Source organism: Humulus lupulus, chromosome 2 (genome assembly GCF_963169125.1).
Source record: "Humulus lupulus chromosome 2, drHumLupu1.1, whole genome shotgun sequence".
NCBI classification, from domain to species: domain Eukaryota; kingdom Viridiplantae; phylum Streptophyta; class Magnoliopsida; order Rosales; family Cannabaceae; genus Humulus; species Humulus lupulus.
The window spans coordinates 41582756-41604126 of NC_084794.1; the positions used below are offsets into that span (position 1 = coordinate 41582756).

At 40.5% G+C, this 21371-nt stretch overlaps 1 protein-coding gene and 1 non-coding gene across 2 annotated transcripts; one reads left to right on the plus strand and one right to left on the minus strand.

The window, feature by feature from the left end:
* Nucleotides 1–10784: 10784 nt before the first annotated feature.
* On the minus strand, nucleotides 10785–12059 carry LOC133814179 (uncharacterized). Its single transcript, XM_062247174.1, has 3 exons — nucleotides 11859–12059; nucleotides 11430–11771; nucleotides 10785–11303 (listed from the first exon to the last, which is right to left on the minus strand). Exons 1-3 carry the CDS (start codon nucleotides 12057–12059, stop codon nucleotides 10785–10787), a joined length of 1062 nt encoding a protein of 353 aa, XP_062103158.1.
* Nucleotides 12060–12189: 130 nt separating this feature from the next.
* LOC133820725 (small nucleolar RNA R71) lies at nucleotides 12190–12296 on the plus strand. The gene has a single exon (XR_009887126.1). It is a non-coding gene; the product is annotated as a small nucleolar RNA R71 (small nucleolar RNA).
* Nucleotides 12297–21371: the final 9075 nt, after the last annotated feature.

Here is a 21371-nt window from a genome sequence, read left to right on the forward strand (position 1 = left end):
TATCCAGGTACCATATGCCCCCCAAGTAACTGGGAAAGGGTCTTTCGTGATTACTTTTAAGATTACACTTACAAATATGCGTAAAAGCTGATTTTTATTAATACATAGAAAGTGGCTTTCCAGGCCTTACAAGCGGATCATTGATAATATTTCTTTAAGTGGATGGCGTTCCAAGTCCGCGGGATCGCCCCTCCATCAAGTCGAGCTAGCTTATAAGTTCCCTCCTTGATGACTTCGATGACCTGGTATGGTTCTTCCCAGTTTGGTCCCAACACTCCATCTTTGGGATCTTTTTCGGCCAGGAAAAATCTCCTTAGGACCAAGTCGCCAACGCTAAAGGCGCGTTTTTCGACTTTAGAGTTGAAATAGCGAGTGATCTTCTGCTGATAATGGGCGAGCTGGAGTTGCAATTCCTCTCGCCTTTCATCAACGAGGTCTAGGGAGTGGCATAGAAACTCGTGGTTCCGACCTTGGTCGTAGGACTGGACTCTATGCGACAGAATCTTAACTTCCACGGGGAGGACTGCTTCACTCCCGAAGGTTAGGGAGAAAGGAGTATGACCCGTAGGAGTCCGATGCGAGGTCCGGTATGCCCATAGGACCTGGGGGAGCTGTTCCGGCCAGACTCCCTTTGCTTCATCTAATCTTTTCTTGAGGCTCGCCTTTAGAGTCTTGTTGACAGCCTCGACCTGGCTGTTAGCTTGAGGATAGGCTACAGAGGAGAAACTTTTCACAATCCCATGCCTGTCACAGAATTCCGTGAATAGGTCGCTGTCGAACTGAGTGCCGTTATTGGAGACGATCTTCTTGGGCAGGCCGAAGCGACAGATGATGCTTTTAACCACGAAGTCAAGCACCTTTTTAGACGTGATCGTTGCCAACGGCTCTGCCTCGGCCCACTTAGTGAGGTAGTCGATGGCGACCACGGCGTAACGGACCCCGCCCTTTCCGGTAGGCAGGGCGCCTACTAAGTCTATCCCCTAAACGGCGAACGGCCAAGGGGCCGAGATCATTTTTAGCTCGACTAAAGGAGCTCGGGCAACTGCAGCGAATCGCTGGCATTTGTCGCAGCTCTTTACGTATGAAATCGAGTCTTTGGACAGAGTCGGCCAGTAATACCCTTGCCTGAGAAATTTTAAGGCCAGGCTCTGCCCCCCAGTGTGGTCTCCGCAAAATCCTTCGTGAATTTTCTGCAGGACGGCCTTCGCTTCACTTGGAAGAATGCACTGGAGGAGCGGTAAAGAGTGCCCACGTCGGTACAACACTCCGTCGACTGTCGTATATCTCAAAGCTTGATATAGGACTCGCCGCGCGTCGTTACGTCCCTCAGGCAGCTTGCCCTCGGTGAGATATTCAAGAATGGGGGTTATCCAGGTCGGCATGGCGTCGATCATCTCGACCTCTGCCCGATATCCTTCTATACTTGGTTTTTCCAAGAATTCTACTGGCACCAGCCCCAGGGTCTCTGTCTCTCTCGAGGTGGCGAGCTTGGCAAGAGCGTCTGCATTGGCGTTCTGTTCTCGAGGTATTTGTTCGATCAATCCTCAATCAAATGCGGACAGCTCGGCTTTTACCTCCGCCAGATAGGCGGCCATCTTGGGTCCTCGTGCCTGATATTCGCCCAAGACCTGGTTAACCACGAGTTGGGAGTCACTGAAGCATTGGACGAAGCTCGCCTTTAACTCCCTGGCTATCCTTAGGCCGGCCAGCAAAGCCTCGTATTCCGCCTCGTTGTTGGAGGCCTTGAACCCGAACCTTAGCGCCGAGTGGAACCTATGTCCCTCGGGGGATATCAGAATGATTCCGGCCCCAGAGCCGTTTTCGTTGGATGAACCATCTACAAAGATCTTCCATAACGATTGGGGCGGAGTGAGCTGAGATGAGTCCTCCGCTAAATTCTCCTGGAATCCCATGCACTCTGCCACAAAGTCGGCCAAGGCCTGACTCTTTATGGCAGTTCGTGGAGTATAGAAAATCTCGAACTGACTGAGCTCGACCGCCCACTTTAATAAACGTCTCGATGCTTCAGGCTTTTGCAAAACCTGCCTTAGAGGTTGATCGGTCATGATGTGTACCGAGTGAGATTGGAAGTACGACCTGAGCTTTCGCGAGGCCGTGATTAATCAGAATGCCAGTTTTTCCATCAGCGGGTATCGTGATTCTGCCCCGAGGAGTCTCTTCCTGATGTAATAGACTGGCTTCTGAACTTGGTCCTCTTCTCATACTAGTACGGCGCTAGCCGCGTCCTTAGTGACGGCTAGGTAGAGAAAAGGTGGCTCTCCTGCCTTGGGCTTGGATAGCACGGGCGGTTCAGCCAGATGTGCCTTCTGGTCGAGGAATGCGCTTTTGCATTCTACTGTCCATTCAAACTTCTTGTTTCCTCGGAGCAGGTTGTAGAAGGGAAAACACTTATCGGTTGACTTGGAAATAAACTGGTTCAGTGCGGCCACTCTTCCTGTCAAGCCCTGGACATCTTTCCTCGACCTAGGCGAAGGAAGCTCGAGCAGTGACCTGATCTTGTCGGGGTTTGCCTCGATTCCTCGGGTATTAACTATGAACCCCAGGAATTTCCCGGATGCGACACCAAAAGTACATTTCTGGGGGTTGAGCCTCATGCCATATTCTCGTAGTATTTTAAAATATTCTTCCAGGTCGGAAACATGGTTGTCGGCAGTCTTTGACTTGACAAGCATGTCATCAACGTACACTTCCATGTTTGTTCCGATCTGGTCCACGAACATTCTGTTTACTAGCCTTTGGTAGGTAGCTCCGGCGTTCTTCAGACCGAATGGCATGACCTTGTTGCAATAGACACTAGTCGAGGTCATGAAGCTGGTGTGTTCCTGGTCCGCCGGATTCATCGCGATCTGATTGTAGCCTGAGTACGCGTCCATAAAGGACATGAGCTCGTGCCCTGCCGTGGCATCCACCAGCTGATCGATCCTTGGCAGTGGAAAACAATCCTTGGGGCAAGCTTTACTTAAATCGGAGAAATCAATGAAGGTCCTCCATTTCCCGTTGGGCTTTGGAACTAGCATGGGGTTGGCGACCCAAATAGGAAATTTGGCTTCACGGATGAAACCGCATTTTTTGAGTCGGGCCACTTCTTCTTCAAGGGCTTCAGCTCGGGTTGTTCCTAGACGTCTTTGCTTCTGAGACTTGGCAGGAACGCTTTTATCCAGATGGAGCGTGTGCATGATGACACTCGGGCTGATCCCTACCATGTCTTCGTGCGACCATGCAAACACATCTAAATTAGCCCGGAGAAACATAATCAACTCCGTCTTCCTCTTGCTACAGAGGTTTTTCCCGAGCTTGACCGTCTGTGATGGATTTTGTGGATCAAGGTTCACCTCCTCGAGCTCCTCAATAGCCTGGAGCTCGGACCTGTCTTCGCCTATTCGGGGGTCAATGTCCTCACTAAGGGCGACACTTTCCTTTGGCGTTTTGAGGTTTTTCAATCTCAGGAGCCGCCAAGGGCTCCTGGGATTCCTCTTCACTCAGAATGGCCATAGCCAATTGCCCGGGTTTAGATTTTCCCTTCATGGAAATGCTGTAGCATTCCCTGGCAGTGAGCTGATCGCCCTTGATGGTGCAGATTCCTGTTGAAGTAGGGAATTTCATGGCGAGGTGTCAAATGGAAGTGATAGCCTCGAAAGTTATGAGCGTAGGTCGGCCCAAAATGGCGTTGTAGGTAGCGGAGCAGTCGATGACCACGAACTCGAGTAGTTTAGAAACTGTCCGAGACTCTTCCCCTAGGGTGATCACCAGCTCGATCGTCCCTATCGCTGCCGATCCTTCTCCCAAAAAGTCATACAACATCATGGAGGTTGCCTTTAGATCGGCGACAGTCAGACCCATCTTCTCTAAGGTGGATCGGAATAAAAGGTTCACCGAACTCCCGTTGTCTATCAGCACCCTTCTTACTTTCCGATTGGCGAGCTGGACTGTTACAACCAAGGGATCATTGTGAGGGAGCTGGACATGGCCTGCATCTTCCTCCGTAAAAGTGATCGGTTGCTTCTCTAATCGTTGCTGTTTTGACTGACGCTGCTCCAGGACGAACTCCACTCCGTTGTGAGCTTTTAGTTCGTTCACGTATCTCTTCTGGGCGCCTCTGCTCGTGCCAGCCATGTGCGGACCTCCAGAGATGGTGGATATCTCTCCTCCGATCACGGGAGGAAGGACGTCCTGATCTATCCGAGTCCCGGGCTGACTGGTTGGGACGTCTGGAGCAGGTCGACTCGCTGGGACCCTGTTTTGTGAGTATTGAGCCAAGGGGCTTGCTCGGATGAGAGTCTCTATCTCATCTTTGAGATGCCTGCAATCGTCGGTATTGTGGCCGACGTCGTTATGAAAACAGCAGAATTTGGAAGTGTCTCTCTTTCCCTTGTGGTGTTTCAATGGTTCCGGCCTCTTCCAGGGGACCCGAGTAGAGTTGGCCAGGAAGATACTTTCCCTGGACTGGGTGAGTTCGGTATATGTCGCGAACACGGGCTTAAACTTGTCTACAGACTTATTCTTCTTTTGGCTGTGCTGATTGTTTTCGCCATTTCCCTTTCTTTTGCCTCCACCCGGCTGGTTGTTCTGTACGACGCCTGGGGTCGCTGCCACGACCTCCGTCCCTACTCCAGCGGGCTGCTCGGGAACCTGGCTGGTTCCTGCGGCTGAGGCTTCTGCTTCTTCCAAGTTTATCCATTCTTGGGCTCTGTTAAGGAATTCGTTAACCGAACTGACTCCCTTCCTCTGTATATCCTTCCATAGGTCTCCTTCGACAAGGATTCCGGTTCTCATGGCCATGAGCTTGGAGCTATCATCCGCATCCTTAGCTCGGGCAGCGAAGTTCGCGAATCTGCTCAGGTAGGCCTTCAGCGTTTCGCCGGGCTGCTGTCTCACATTGGCCAGGGAGTCGGCCTGAACACGGGCTGCCTGGGAGGCGCAGAATGCCCTTTTGAAGTCAGCTGAGAAGGTCTTCCAGGAGTTGATTAACTGTCTTTTACTCTGCTTGAACCACTGTCTGGAAGGTCCGGTCAGTGTGGAGGGGAAGATCAAGCATCTCAGCTCCGGGCCAATGTTATGGGCCATCATTAGGGTGCTGAACATCCCTAAATGGTCCGACGGATCTCCGTCCAAGTTGAACTTTGATAAGTGAGGCATACGGAAACCAGATGGGTATGCCGTTGCTGCTATGTTGGGGGTGAAGAGTTCCATCTCGTCCACTGAATCATATTCGTCTTTTTCCTTTTCTGACAGGAGCTTCCTCATCAGTTCCTCCATCTGAGTTAGGAGCTCGAGGGTTTGGTCTTGAGATCCTTGGTTATTCCGGGGCTGTTCAACAGCTCCGGATCCATTGTACATATTAGGTGGGTTATTGCCCCTCCTTTCTTGAGATAGGTTGTTTGGGACATTCCCTCCGTTACATACTTTGGATAGGGCCCCCCCCGAGCGAGCCTGACTACCATCTCCAGCCCGATCCTCTCTGTGAGAGTTGAGGTGATCTCGAAGGTCGCCTCCCTGGGTGGTCTGGTGGCTTTGTGCCGAACTTAGTCGCTGACGTAGGTCTCCTCCAGAGAGATCACTCCGGCGACTGCCGGTCCAATGACTCCTGCTGGATAGACTTGGAGTCCGTCTTTGGTGGTGAGGACCTGAGCTTTCTTCCGGCGCCCTGCTACGCCGGGAAGGTCCCACTGATGGTGGGTTTCTCCTATTACTCCCGTAAGCTGGGATGTCTTGGACGGGCCGAGGAGGAGACGGATATCTGATCGGAGATGGAGGATGCCTGATTGGAGAAGCGATCCTGGTTCTGTCTGGATGGATCAAATTTGGTGGGGACCTTTCGGCCCTGCCAACTTGCTGGTCCCGCGCCGGGCGATCTGGACGAGGCGCAGGACGGTCTTCGGGGACGGGCTGACGTTGCGGGCCCTCCCCGGATCTCCTCCGGGAATTTTCTCGAGCTCTCCTAAGCGTCCTCGAGGATGGTTGAGAGCTAGGAGTCGACGTCCTAACCGAACGGCTGTATTTCTGTCGTCTGGTCCCAGGCTTTTCCCCGAAGTTTGTGTCTCGATGGTGCGATGAAGGGGTGGAGTTGGCTGCTGGAAGTCTATCCGAACGGCTATGCCTGGACTGATTACCCCGGCGAGACATAGGAGCCTCACCTTGCCTCTCTCCAACGTTAACGTTGGTTGTGAAAGGGGTAATCGGGCCAGGATATCCTGGATTTGCCGACTAGCAGTTGCTAACTGGCTCCTCAGCTGAGCGTTCTCCATCTCCACCGCAGTATAATAACACGGGTTCGGATTAGGTGGCTGGGGCGCCGAACTACCAGTATCGTCTTGGCCCGCCGGCTGCTTTCCTGGCCGCTGCTGGACTTCAGGAATTTGTTCATCAGGGATGGCGGTATGATGAGCCTCCTGCCCATCATGTTGTTCTGTCTCGTTGCCATGCCTGGATCGAGTAGTCACCATAGTTGGATGTTTGTAGCAGCACTAATCGATTTTGCTCTCAATGAAAGCATCAAACTGTTGACGCGGTTCTTCGCCAACAGGTAATTAAGAGAAATAGAGGAGAGAATTAGCGCTGAATGTAGAACTGTAACAGATATAAAATCTTAGAGGATGAAATAGGTGACTCAAGACACATTTTTAAGTTGTTCAAAGGTTAAAATCCTTCTACTCCACTAGTCAATATTATTGATATATTATGGGTATTTGGTTACAAAGTATCTCTCTCCAGAGACTATTTTTTCCAACCCTTATCAACTCCCAGGTTCTCCATATTTATAGGAAAAGGCACCTGGAAGTTGGTAAGGAGGTCATCCCGTGACCTTCTTATTTGTCATATCAACTCTGTGACATTCATGATTAATTCCTAAACTTGACACATAAGTATGGTCAAATCGATAGGTAAGGAGATAATGGGCCGCACGGCCCAACCCAGCCGTGGGTGCCTGAACACGCACGTTCCAGCAGCGTGTCCGAGAAGTCAGGGAGATATCGGACACGTGATGTCAGATATATGCACATTTATCTTGCGTGTGTTGACTTTACAAGGGGTCATGGCCTCCATATCTAGCTCGTACCATGAGCTGTGCATCTGGCCCGACCTTCGGCCTTCGATTCCTTGCTCCAGTCTTGGGAGTCTTGGCGAGTCCTTGAGGATTCCTCGAGCTAAGGGGGTACGACCTCAAGACAGGATCTCCGACCTGGGGGATGTTTATGGACTAACCATGATTAGTCCGAAGCTCGGCCTGCTAATCAGCCCGTGGGAAAACCAAGGCGTACACAACCAATCTTATCATTTCATAGCATAAACATAAAGATTTTATCTAACTTCCTTACCTCAAGTTCGAGCAAAGCAAAAATTGAACAACTTCACAATGAGCTTATAACCATAATCAAATAGCATTCCTTAGTATCACATAAGATTTTCTTGTGCCCAACTCATATATCCCATGTGTGCATGGGCCATGCACACATGGTTAAATCTACACATAGTTTTCCAAACAAGCACATTTTATACATAAAATCACAAAAAGAATAATGCAACTTCTACATATTATCCATGCATGATTTTCAAGTAAAAATCATATGGTTGAATATTAGACATATTTTTTAACGTAAAAGTGCATTTGCATGTGACATGCATACGTGGGAACGTTGTTAAAAATTGACGTTAAAAACGATAATTTCTACACGCTTATTTCTATCATTTTCAAGAAAAGGGTTTAACAACATACTTTCTCACCCTTATTTATTTCTTTTAAGTACCCTAGTTGATTAAACCTCTTTAAGACATTATATTTTATTCCATAAAAATAATTTATTTAGCCATTTCAAAATACAAAAAATCCATTTATTATTTTTAAATTGCATAGGACTAACAAAAACTTGAAACTATTTAAAGTGCTTATAAATATTATGTTCCCTTAGAAAAATAATAATTTTATTTATTTAAATTAATAAAATTATAAAATTGATGTGAGGAAAATATAATTTTATGTGTGAGAAAATATATTTTGCTTGTATTATTTAAGACTTGATTTTATGTAATATAACCTCATATGTGATCATCAAATAATTAATTTAATTTATTAAACTAAACTTTCAGCCACCATTTAATTTATTTAAAAATCACAAGTGAATTAATCTCAACATTTTTTTTAATTAAAATAAAGAAAATCATACCCATTAAAAGTGAATACTCAAGGTTACATTTAAAATTACCGTTTTTAACATTTACGTAGTTTAGGGTGTTATATTATTTCAACAAACACACAAACTTTCTTTTATTTAAAAGATTTTTCAACACTTTTACCAAAAATTCCAGCAACAAAATAAACCCTAAAAAATCACCATCTTGAAATTAAAAACTCATATTTTCTCTAAATATATATATATATATATATATAAATTTTAGGTATTTATTTGAGTAAAAACATCATAGCACTTGCAAAATTATGTAAGCATGCAAAATCATTATTTTCATCATATTCTAAACCACTTATACACAAAAATCAGCAAGCATAACAAGTCATGAAATCCTTCTTTTTACATCATGCTTCACAAAAATTTACACAATAATCATACATGTTTCAATCTATACAAATAAATCACCAACCCTAGCATGTATCCATTATCATGTTGTTATTCTAAGAAAAATCCCTATCATCACATATACATTCAAACCATAGGCATAATTCAAGATCAATCATACATATACATGGCACAAGAACCCTAGGCCAAAATTCACATGACCTAAACATAAAATAAAACCAAAATTCTCATAAACATATTCATCCACTTTCATGGATTCAATAACAAGAAATCCAAATAAATTATCATGCCAATATTTACATAGGATCCTAGAACATGGATCTAACAAAATTAAAATAACAATCATACAAGGAGGATCCCTATACATGCATAAGCCAAAACCTATCGTGAACATGGACATAAAATATCCAAAAATCAACATATCCCAAACATTCAACCTCACAAGTATGCTTATCAACATAAATAAACAAAAAAAACATCATGAAAGACTAGGTCGAAACCCCTCATCAAAATAATCCCTCAAAACCACAACCAACACAACATTTTATAAATCAAGATCCATCACCACAACAACCAAAAGGCTAGATTCACTACCTCCTTGATAGAAATCAATACCACAAGGTTGATTCTCCTCTTGGGCACCTATAATTTTCGAACCCCAACAAGAACAAGGAAGAAAACAAAAGAAAGAGAAGAACATTATTACTTTAGATTCAAGAAGAAGAGAATAAAAGAAAAAGAAACAGCATAATTGAGTACCTACACCTATGGATTTCGAATCCCTTCTTCTTCTTCCTTTCCTTCTTTCTTTGCTTCTTCCTTTCTCTCTCTAGCTCGTGCTTTTCCTCTCTCTCTCTCTCTCTAGTCGTGCTCTTCCTCTCTCTCTCTCTAGCCGTGGGTTCCAATGAGCAAAAATGCTCTTCTCTTCTTTCCTTCCCTCTTCATTCTAACCTAGCCCATAATAGCCTAATGAATGAAAAGGTAAGTTTCCTATGTGTGTTTATTTTCACTTATTTTGTTTTTTATTTGATTTTTTTCTTAATTATAGGAAAATAAGAGTGCATAAAGATGACAACATCTTTTCCTATTATATCTAAAATCACCCAAATAAAAATGGTAATGAAATCCCTCCTTTCCCACCATTCTTCACATGTCCACCTCTTCCTTTCCCTTTCTTTTATTTTTTTATTTAAATAAACAAGATAAATCTAATAAAAGGAAACAATAAAGTGTGTAGAAAATTCTATACAAGTGCACCATGTAACCATGCACATGCACACACTCAATCACTAGGGTGCATCACTACCTACCATGCACCTTGGTGCATTCAACCAAAACTCAATTATTCACAAATTAAATAAATAAATAAACAATTAATAATTAAATTCACAAAATTCTACTAAACAATTCTAACAATTAATTTAAACAAATAAATAAAATAAATCACAACACTTAACAATTAATTAAAATAAAGCACACAATTTAATAAAAAATTGGTGCACTTTATACGCTGGGCCAGTTCCAAGGCTGGTTATACAGAGGACAGGCCAAAGGACCTGGGGTGACTCATTAGTCCTATATCCTAGAGCGTTGAGCTAGTATGATTCCATAATCATGTATTTTGGGCATTGGGGCCCGATATGATTCATTGATCATTTATCTTAGGAAATTGGTCCCATATGACATTGTAGTCATTTATATGAATTGTATGCATGCATGAGTAGGGGTATTACTGCTAGGCATGCTTATTATGATTTGGTAACATGTTATTAACTCCTTATGAGCATGTTTAAGTTTTCTTGCTGAGCCTCGGCTCACGGGTGCTACATGGTGCAGATAAAGGGAAAAGAAAGTCGGACCATCCTTGAGTTGGAGAGCTTAGGTGACGATGTGTACATATGCGGCTGCCCGACCACCACAACCGAGGGTTTAAAGAGGAACTAGGGTCAAACACTATTTTTCCACTTAGGTTGGCAGGTTGTAACTCTTTCATTGTAATTAACCTTTTAAATGTATTTTGGATCTCATGTATACAGTAAACGTTTTAGTGAAACGTTCGTATCTGTGACCAAAATTTTTAACCCTAAACCGTTAATCATGTTTAGTTACATGATTATGACCAAATGACTCGTTTAGCGAGTTTAGCACTATTTAAAATACACAGTGTAATGGTCCCTAGGTAGTAGGGCATTACAAAACCGGTGTCGGGTTGTGTATTGATGGATCTCCTATTTAAAGTATATAGAAATCTGCTATAAAGACAAGTCCATCAACCTTTACCAACACATCTTCAACTACCCCTAAAGGATAAGCATTAGTGTGATCGACCAGTTGAATAATAACTTCTGTCTCAAGATTTAAATAAGCATATATTGAATATGACATGACATTAATCGATGCTCCCAAATCTATCATACACCGCTCAATCCTTTTATTCCCAATCATACGAGGAATTTTAAAGGTTCCAGGATCCTTGCATTTTGGTGGCAGCTTCTTTTGGAGAACAGTAGAGACATTCTCCCCCATACTTATCTTTTCACCACCCTTCGATTTCTTCTTATTGGTGCACAACTCCTTCAAAAATTTAGCATAACATGCCATTTTTTTAATAGCATCAAGTAATGGAATGTTTACCTCAACTTTGTGAAAACTCTCATGAATTTCCTTGTCAGCTTCCTCTTTCTTAAACTTTTTCAATCTGCTTGGAAAAGGCGGACGAGGGACATAGGTTGGCATAGTTGGTTTATGTAACTTTTTTTGCATTAATAGTTCATAATGGATCAAGTTGTCTACTACTTGCTTTTTCAATAGAGCTAGCGATGAAGGTTGTGTGGGTGGTTCATATTGTATACCACTTTACAGTGTTATCACACTTACATTTGCTCTTGGGTTCTTCTCTGGCTGGGGAGGTAATCCTTCAGAATTTTGAGTTTCAAGCTTGCTCGGAGATGTAGCAATCTGTCCTATCATGTTCTCCAAATTCTTGAGAGACGCTTGAGTACTTTGAAGAATTACTTGAGTTTGTATATTGGATGCCACCAAATTTTTAAGCATGTCTACTATTGATGGTTCCTGATCTTGTGGGACTCCAGTAGGAGGTTGTTGATGACAAAGTACATAGGCTTGTTGAGGCCTTTGTTGGTAATTAAACCCTGGTGGTCTGGTAGGTGTTGCTTGTTGTTGGTTCCCATGTCTTAAATTAGGATGATCCCTCCATCCCTCATTACAAGTATTTGAATAGGGATCATATTATTTTCATGGCTGCCTAGGAAACCCACCAATGGAATTTACTTGCTCAATTTGTACCTCTTGAAGAGTGGGACATGCATCAGTAGCATGCCCCATCAACTGACATATGTCACAAGGTCTCACTTGTTGACCTAAAGCCATTTGTTGAACCATACTTGTTAACTGTGCAAGCAGCTGCTCTACTTTAGAATTTGTCTCATTTACTCCCTTAACTGAACCCTCATGACAAACTCCAAACTGTTGGGAATTGGCTGCCATATTAGAAATTAAGCTCCTACCTATAGCAAGAGTCTTATCCACCAGCGCTCCCCCACTTGCTACATCAATCGTGCTCCTATCCAATGGAAATAGTCTTTCATAAAATTATTGGATCAGGAGTTGTTCACTTATTTGATGGTGGGGGCAGCTAGCGCATAACCCCTTAAATCTCTCCCAATACTCATATAATGACTCACCAGTTTGTTGGTGAATGCCACATATTTCCTTTTTTATACTACCAACCTTAGATGCTGGGAAGTAACGCTCCAAGAACATTGTCTTCATTTCATTCCAGGTATTAAAAGTTCCAGGAGGAAGGTAATAGATTCATTCCTTTTCACCATCCTTCAAAGAAAATGGAGATGCTCTCAATTTTATCTTCTCTTCAGTTACTAACGATGGCTTCATACTAGAGAAGACTATGTGAAACTCTGTCAGATGCTTATTCGAGTCCTCTCTTGATAGCCCATGGAAAGAGGGTAGCAAATTTATGAGGCCCAACTTGAGGTTAAAGTTAATGTCCAACGCTGGATGTTGAATACATAGAGGTTGATGGTCTAGATTCGGCGCTGCCAACTCTTTCAACGTCCTTTCCTGAGCCATCTGAGACTTAACTGATGTTTCAGAGTCGTCATTAGATGGTAATGGTATTTGTATTGGATTGACTTTCCTTGAATGTTGAAAGAGTGGATTTTTAGTGATAGTCCTTGAAGAGCAGGATGACGATGTATCAAGATATTGCTTTATGGCTTCAAGATATTCCTTGAATCTTGAGTATCGTTGCCACACATATACACTTGCAATCAAAAGTATAAACTAGTTAGTATGTGGTCAATTACATTGAGTAATAAAAAGACGTACAATAGTCCCTGGAAACGACGCCAAAAATTTGATGGGTGTCGTATGCCGTATCAAAGTGAAATGTTTATTTTATCAATCTCTTATACCAGCCACTTCAGTAGAGCGGTTAATAAGGGTCGAGCCCACGAGGACTATGATAAAATCATTATTAAAAATAAAAACTAAAAAAAATTAGATAAGGGCTTTTAATTTTAAAAACTGAAAACATAAAATAAAATAATGATCAAATATTAAATAACTAAGGATAAAACGATATTAAAGAAACAGTCAAGAATTACTCTCCACCTTTGACAATAAATCTATCCACAATCACAAATAATATTTCATATTCCCAATTAAACTATTAATCCCGCAGATAACACTTAAGCTGTCAATTATCCCAGTTTCCCTGTTATAATTAATTAAAGTTAAGCATTCTTAATTAATCATTTTTACCTAGCAATAAACCCATTAAGCATGCGATCTATTTAACCTAGTAAAAGCATTACGCTCTATGGAAACAAGTTAATCTAGGCAACGAATTCATTAAGCATGCAATTCATTTAACCTAGGTTCTATTTTTCATCAACCAAGTTACCCGTCACAATATCCTAATTGAAATTTATCACCCTACTTAGAATCCTAAACTATTAGGTGAATAGAAATTCTAAGATGATAGTAGAATAATGCAAAACCCTAATTAGTTGGACACCTAACAAGATCTCACAATATTCATAGCATTAAATTAGAAAAATAGAAACAATTTAATATAAGAAGAATACAATTTATGATTGCATTCAAGATCTCATGTCTAGGGTTTTGAAATAACCCTCAACTACAAAGAAAACTACTCCACAATCACATTCATATTCACAAACATAAATATTCAATGAAAATAAAGGAGTTTTTAGAAGAAAGAAAAACTAGATTGAAGAATGTATATGCTGATGTCTTTTCTCCTCTAAAATTCGCAATCCAAAGTGATTCTAAAAGTTAACCCTAGTCTATTAAAAATTACATTTAAAAATCAAAATTTAAGAAAAATTATATTGCAGGCTGTGACCAGTAATTCCTTGTGGCCGCGACCACGGGACTGTTCTGGGAAAAATACGCGCTCTGGCCGTGGCCAGGAGTTTATGGTGGACGACGCCACTAGTCTCTAACTCCCAGGCCACACCCAGGGATTCTTGGTGGCCACGACCAGTGACCATTTTCAGCACGCATTCATTTTTCTTCATTTTTCCGTGTTTATTCAACTGCAGCCACTGGAAATATTTTAACCATAACTTCCTCGATATAGCTCGTAATTGGAGAATTCAAAAAGCTATGAAAAGCTAAGAAAAATATCTAAAACTTGTATTTCTTGAAATAGTTTCAAAAGAGCATTGTAAAATTATCAAAATTAATTGTGAATTTTCAAACTTGTAATTCCAAGCTTAATCATTGCTTGTAAAACATCCCAAATTCATTATTTTTCACCCAAGTGTCTTGTAAGTCCTAAAATGGAAAATAAACTTATTAATAAATATAAACAAATGATCAAGTTCATAATCATAGAAGAATAATGAATTAAAAATAGACAAACTCGATACTTATCAAGGACCCATCGAAGTCCAAAACGCATGCTCGATGGATGTCTACGAGTATCTGAATCGTCCTCTCAGACTGACCATATGTCCGAGGATGGTAAGCTGTACTGAATTTCAACTGGGTCCCCATAGCCTTTTGCAGACTTCCCCAAAACTTGGAAGTGAAGATGGGGTCCCGATCTAACACGATAGACCTAGGAGCCCCATGGAGGCATACTATCTCTTTCACATAAAGATCAACACTGATCCACTGTAAAGTTCATCCTTACTGGAAAAAGTGGGCTGATTTGGTATACCGATCCACAATCATTCACACTAAATCATGTTGACCCACTCTCCTGGGTAACCTAACTACAAAGCCCATAATGACGCCCTCCCATTTCCATTCGGGAATACCCAAAGGCCATAGTAACCTTGCTGGTCTCTAGTGTTCAACCTTGACTTGTTGACATGTCAAGCACTTAATCACATATTCAGTTACATCTTTCTTCATCCCAGGCCACCAATATAAGGTTTTCAAATCCTGGTACATCTTCGTGGTGCCTGGGTGCAGAGAATATGGTTTAGTGTGAGATTCATATAGAATTTCTCGTCTGACAACAGGGTCCATCGAAACACAAATCCACTCCTTGTACCTCAGCAAACCCATCTTTGAAACAACATAGTCCTTAGCCACTCCAGCTAGGAAGTCCCCTCTGTGCCTCATCAACTGAGGATCATTCAACTGAACCTCATTTATCCTCTCCAAAAAAGTAGACTGCAAGGTGATGTTGGCTAACTGACCCACCACCGACTCTATCCCTGCTCTAGTCATATCTTCTGCCAACTCCTTCGATATCTACTTCAAACTGAATAACTGTCTCGAACCTCTCCGGCTCAAGGCATCTGCCACCATGTTGGCTTTCCTTGGGTGGTAAAGAATCTCATAATCATAATTCTTCACCAACTCCAGCCAACACCTCTGTTTCATGTTTAGATCCTTTTGGGTAAAGATATACCTTAAGCTCTTGTGGTCAGTGTATATCTCACTCCTCTCCCCATAAAGGTAGTGTCGCCATACCTTCAATGCAAAGACCGCTGCTACTAACTCCAGATCATGCGTAGGGTACTGCTGTTCATATTCTTTCAACTGTCATGATGCATTTCCCTGCCTGCATAAGAACACAACCTAACCCCTACCTCGAAGCATTACAGTAAACCACAAACTTTTCTTGATCTGATGGAAGACTAAGTACTGGAGCTGTAATCAATCGTCGCTTCAACTTCTGGAATTTGTTCTGACATCTGTCTGACCATACAAACTTATGATTCTTGTGTGTCAACTCTGTTAGTGGTGTAGCAATCCTTGAGAACCCTTCTACAAAGCGTCGACAGTATCTTGCCAATCCAAGGAAACTCTTGATCTCTGAGGCACTTTTGGGCCTTGGCCAATCTCTCACTGCCTCAATCTTAGTCGGATCAACTTTATTTCCAACTTTGCTAACAATGTGACCGAGGAAGGTCACCTAAGGTAATCAGAAGTCGCACTTCTTGAACTTGGCATACAACATGTGCTCCCTCAACCTCTGAAGTACTAATCGTAGATGTTGCTCGTGTTCTGCCTCTGTCTGATAGTAGAATAACATATCGTCGATAAATAAAATCATAAACTTGTCGAGGTAGTCCTTGAACACCCTATTCATCAGATCCATATAAGTTGTCGGGGTTTTGGTCAGTCCAAACAACGTGAGCAAAAACTCATAATGTCCATATCTTGTGAGAAAGACTGTCTTCAAAATATCCTCATCTTTGATCATCAGTTGGTGATAACTGTTGGGAATTGTGCCCTTAAAGCAACTGTAGTTGACAATGGTTTTAATGAAATAAATGAAATAATTGAATTATTGTATATATGTAGCTTATGTACTATATTATTGTTACTAATATTAAGTAAATATCAGAAAATTCTCAAGTTCATCTATGTGGTCTCAATCTCATATTGGAATGAGAGGATCAAGATTGAGATAATGGACTTAAATAATTCGTAGTAAAATAAAGTTATGGAATCTTTAGATTAATTATTGCTAGTACGGTCCACTAGTATTATGAATACATGTGACCTAGATCCGGGTTACTAGTGTAGTAGGACACTTTAGTGGAGGTACTTTGCATACTGAGAGTATGTAGAACTAGACCAGATGTGATTTAATAATACTTTTTTTGAATAAAGTTTCGTAGTATTACAAAACATATCAACTGATGATCATATACAAACTGATCTTAATCCTAAAGTTACTATGAACTCTTATATATGTCATTTGATTCATGCGTTACGGTTTGTCAGAATGATCACGCTAAGAACTATTGTTTTTGGACTCAATGATGTATATGGCTGGGGACATAGCTTGACAGATATGTAATCTATACCTTCTTATAGATTGAATGATGGTTCCTTATTAGGTTGGCTTCTGGAACTGAAAAGGTTATTGACGTCAAATTCATAAGAAGATTATGAATTAACCTTCACTAGTAAAGTCAATGGTACACTAGGAATCAAGATATAATTAAAAGGGTAAAATGGTAATTCTATTTCCACTTATTTATGAATCATCAATAGAAGATTAATTTGTATGTAATGATTATATCAATGGACACTTTATGTTACAATAAAGTACTCAGTAAATATATGTCTTTAATTCTCAAGAATGCAGTCTCATATTTATAGTGGAGTAATCATGAGATTAATATATATGATTATTAAATCAAAGATTTATGGTTAATAATTTTTTTTTATTGGAGCTTGGAATTATTGGTCCATAGGTCCTCATGATGGCTCTACTAACACTATTCAATATAAGAGTTGATACAAGAGTCAAACTGTGAATGAACTATTTGAGAGAATATTTATTCTTTGGGATAAATATTTAATTATGTGATAATTGAAGTTGCAGAATTTATTATTGCATTTGTGCAATTTTTGAAATTGTGTAGAAATAAAAGAAATTGATTTTAATCAATTATTTTATTTAAGTGCAAAAAGGTAAATATGGATAGTCAAAATTGGTTTTGATAATTAAATTTATTTAATTAATAAGAAGATGATAAGGAAAATTCAAATTTTGAATTTGAAATTTAAGTTGTTATCTTTACCTTAAAAAGATGATACCTTATTTGATTTCTAATTATTAATTAATTAAAATAAAAATATATGAAAAAAATCAAATCCCATTTTTAGGGAAAGTGCTACACGCATGGGGCTTCTTAGACTGCCCTATGCGTGTACCACAACTGATGGTGATCAATTATTGATTTTTTTTATTTTATTTAATTAATTAATAAAATATTTTAAAAAGGGTTTTTAAAATGGAATGTAATCATTTCTATTATTATTAAAGATGATCAATTTTATTATTATTATTATTATTATTATTATTATTATTATGATAATAATGTCTATATATTCTATCTGATAGAAAAGAGGAAGAGAATTGTTTTGACACATAAGAGAAAAATTGATCATCTTTTTGCATACAAAAGAAAAACCTTTCTCTCTAGTCTATAATCTAGAGTCTCATGTGTTGAGAATACTTTTGATTCACAAATATTGATTTTTGTTCTCTATGTGCCCACCCACACCTTGAGGTGTTGAGTACATCTTGGAAGATCTAGGTGTGAGTACTCTAACAAGGATAGGAAGATCGAAATATATATGAAAAGATTAAAGGATTATGTAACGTCCTGAATTTGATATTAAGGCTGAGTGCCTTGACTACAGTGCCTAGAGGGCCTAATTAGGATTATATGATCGAGTAATTGATTATATGCGTGATGATGTAATATAATGAACTGTGTGATAATGTGATTAGACATGCATGTTTGTGTGTATTAAATATGCATGTGGGCTCATTTTTGTGAATAGGGGCATGTTTATAATTTTGGCCCTTTGAGGGCATAAATGTAATTATGTTTGTATCGTGAGTGAGACCCCAGTGTTATGGGGATATGTTTTAGATGTGTGGTCTGAGACGATCCTAGGAAGCGGATTAGAAGAATAGTCACAACGGGGTCAGATACTCGGCTAGGGGTGAGCTTAGGGGTATTTTGAGAACTTGGCATGTGCCTGAGATTTACTGGGTAATGGGAAATTATTTAGTAATTATTTGGGTATGTCAGGATTAAATGGAAATTTATAGGAACACTCGAGGAATTAACGGGAGGTGTCAAATGACATGATTCCCTTGGTGGCACTAAAGGATTTAGGATAGACTTGGGGGTATTTTTGTCTTTTGTACTATAGGATACACTTAGCTTAGGCCTTGGGAACCATGTAGAATAAACCAAAAAATCATAAATAAAGAAAAAAACAAACCTCAACTCAGCCCCTTCTTGCTATATCTCTCTCTCGGCTCCCTCTCCTTCTCTTGGAGACTTGGGCAATTTCGGAAATTCTTGTGGAGAGGCTCTGAATTGAGGTTGAAGCTTAGGGAAATCTAAAGCTTGTGGAGATTGGAGTTGGCCAGATCAAAATTATCAGTGAGGTAAGGCTTTGCCCTGAATTTTGGTGGTTTTAGTTGTGGTTTAAAGGTTTTCTTAAGGTTTTAGTTTTGGTTTGATTGTTTGAATTTTAATGGGTTATGGGCTAGGAATTAGGGTGATTTTCTGGTCATGCTGTGTTATTATAAGTTTGGGATGTGAATCTGAGTTTGGGGCAAGTTTAGGTAGGAATTTGGTGATGCTAGCTTGAGAAAATGCAGAGGATTTCTGGCTTCGTAGGCTTGAGTCGCGACCTTGTTCTTCAGGTGCCGCGGCCCGTATGAACAAAAAGGCTTGGGAGCCTCTGTTTTTGCCAAGCGATGCGACATAGGCTGAGGTGTGCCACGACTCATCATAGAGAACTTTGCTCTCTGACTTGAGTGCGTTGCGGCCCTTAAGGGTTGGGCCGCGACTGAAATGGGAAATATTGGTCAAATGAGGGGTTTAAGCTTGGGAACCCAAATGTTAGGGCTCGGGAAGGTACCTACTACCCGGCTTAGTATAATCTGAGGTCCTGAAGGCTAGTATTTTAATCCGAAGTTCTAAACTGATTAGAGATTGATGGATATCTATTTGTTATGGTGTTGTGACTAGGTTTTACTGCTCAGGCTTGGGATTAGGAGTCATGCTTGAGATCGCTTTGAGTTGTCAGCTTGGGACACCATGTAAGAAAATTGTTTGTACCCATAGAGCTATATGGTGTATAGTGTTATATGTATTGGTTATAACTATTATGTCATACATGTGATTATGACTAATCTGCTGGAAGCGGCAAGAGCTGGGAGTGGCAAGGGGCCGGGATCGGCGTTAAGCATGTTGAATGTAGGCTGCCAAGGTGAAACCCTCTAAGGGTGTTGTACACACCCGTTCGGTTAAGGCCACAACTATGCTACTGTGCTGTTGTGTTACTGTGCAACTATGATATTGTGTTGTTATTGTATTACTGTGTTATTGTGTTATTGTACTTCTGTGTTACTGTACTGCTGTGCTGCTGTATTATTAGGTTGATATGCCATTGTGCTATTGTGCTGTTATACTACTGTGTTGTTGTGCATTCCAATAGGAACTGGTAACTTTTTGTTGTTTTGACTAAGTATATATTTGTTGAAATAAATTATTGTATGTTGTGCTTGAAGTTCTCTTGTTGGGCCTTGGCTCATGGGTGCTCTGTAGTGCAGGTAAGGGCAAGGAAATGATCAAACAATCATGTGTTGGAGGGCATGGTGCGGTGTCCACATGTTTGATCTACTTGGCCGCTACGGCCGAGGTTGTTTTGAGGAACACGTGGTAAACGTTCGATTTTGTCACTTAGGTCGACGGTATCATATCTTTGGATTATAAATGTATTTCAAAATAGTATTTTGACTTCCCAATGTAATATTTTTATGAATTTTAATGAATGACCAACTTTTTATACTTAATGTTCATTAAATGAGTCATTTTTTTATTTAATCACACTTTTTAACCTAAAACCTCGATTAGCGAGCTAATGACACATTTATAAATCACATGGTAACGACTCTAAGGAAGTAGGGTGTTACAGATTCTTGATAGGCTACAAGAGGTAAATTATTTCGTATTATTTTTACATATACATATTATAATGATTAACGTATTGCATATTAAAGGGTCATCATATAAATTTGTTTATATGAATTTTTTTTGTTGTCTACGATACTATCATTACCGTAATTTCTGTTGTGCACTAGGAACTGTTCCTAACAATTGGTACCAGAGACATCTTTATTTCATGCATATGTTAATTACTGTGTGGTTATCATATGCATTTTTTTTATATTATCTGTAATCAGATTATGAATTATCCTTCACTAGGAATCAACGATACACTAGGAATCAAGATATAATTAAAAGGGTAAAATGGTAATTTTATTCCCACTTAATTATGAATCACCAATAGAGGATTAATTTGTATGTAATGATTATATCAATTGATACTTTATGATTACAATAAAGTACTCAGTAAATATATGTCTTTAATTCTCAAGAGTGCAGTCTCATATTTATAGTGGAGTAATCATGAGATTAATAAATATGATTATTAAATAAAAAAGTTTTGGTTAATAATTTTTTATTTAATGGAGCTTGGAATTATTATTCCATAGGTCCCTGGGGCGGCTCTATCAACACTATTCAAGGTAAGAATTGATACAAGGGTCAAACTTGTTACACCTAGATTTCGAGATAAGAAGTTATGACCCCGAAAGCTGGGCTCGTCAAGTGTGAGCTCGAAATATATGCAGACATCATATGGTCCAACCATTAAACCTCTCTGAAGTAGGATGTGTAACCTTGAATATTCTCTGAGCTCGCGATGGGCAATGGCATGACACTTGAATATATTTTTTACCAA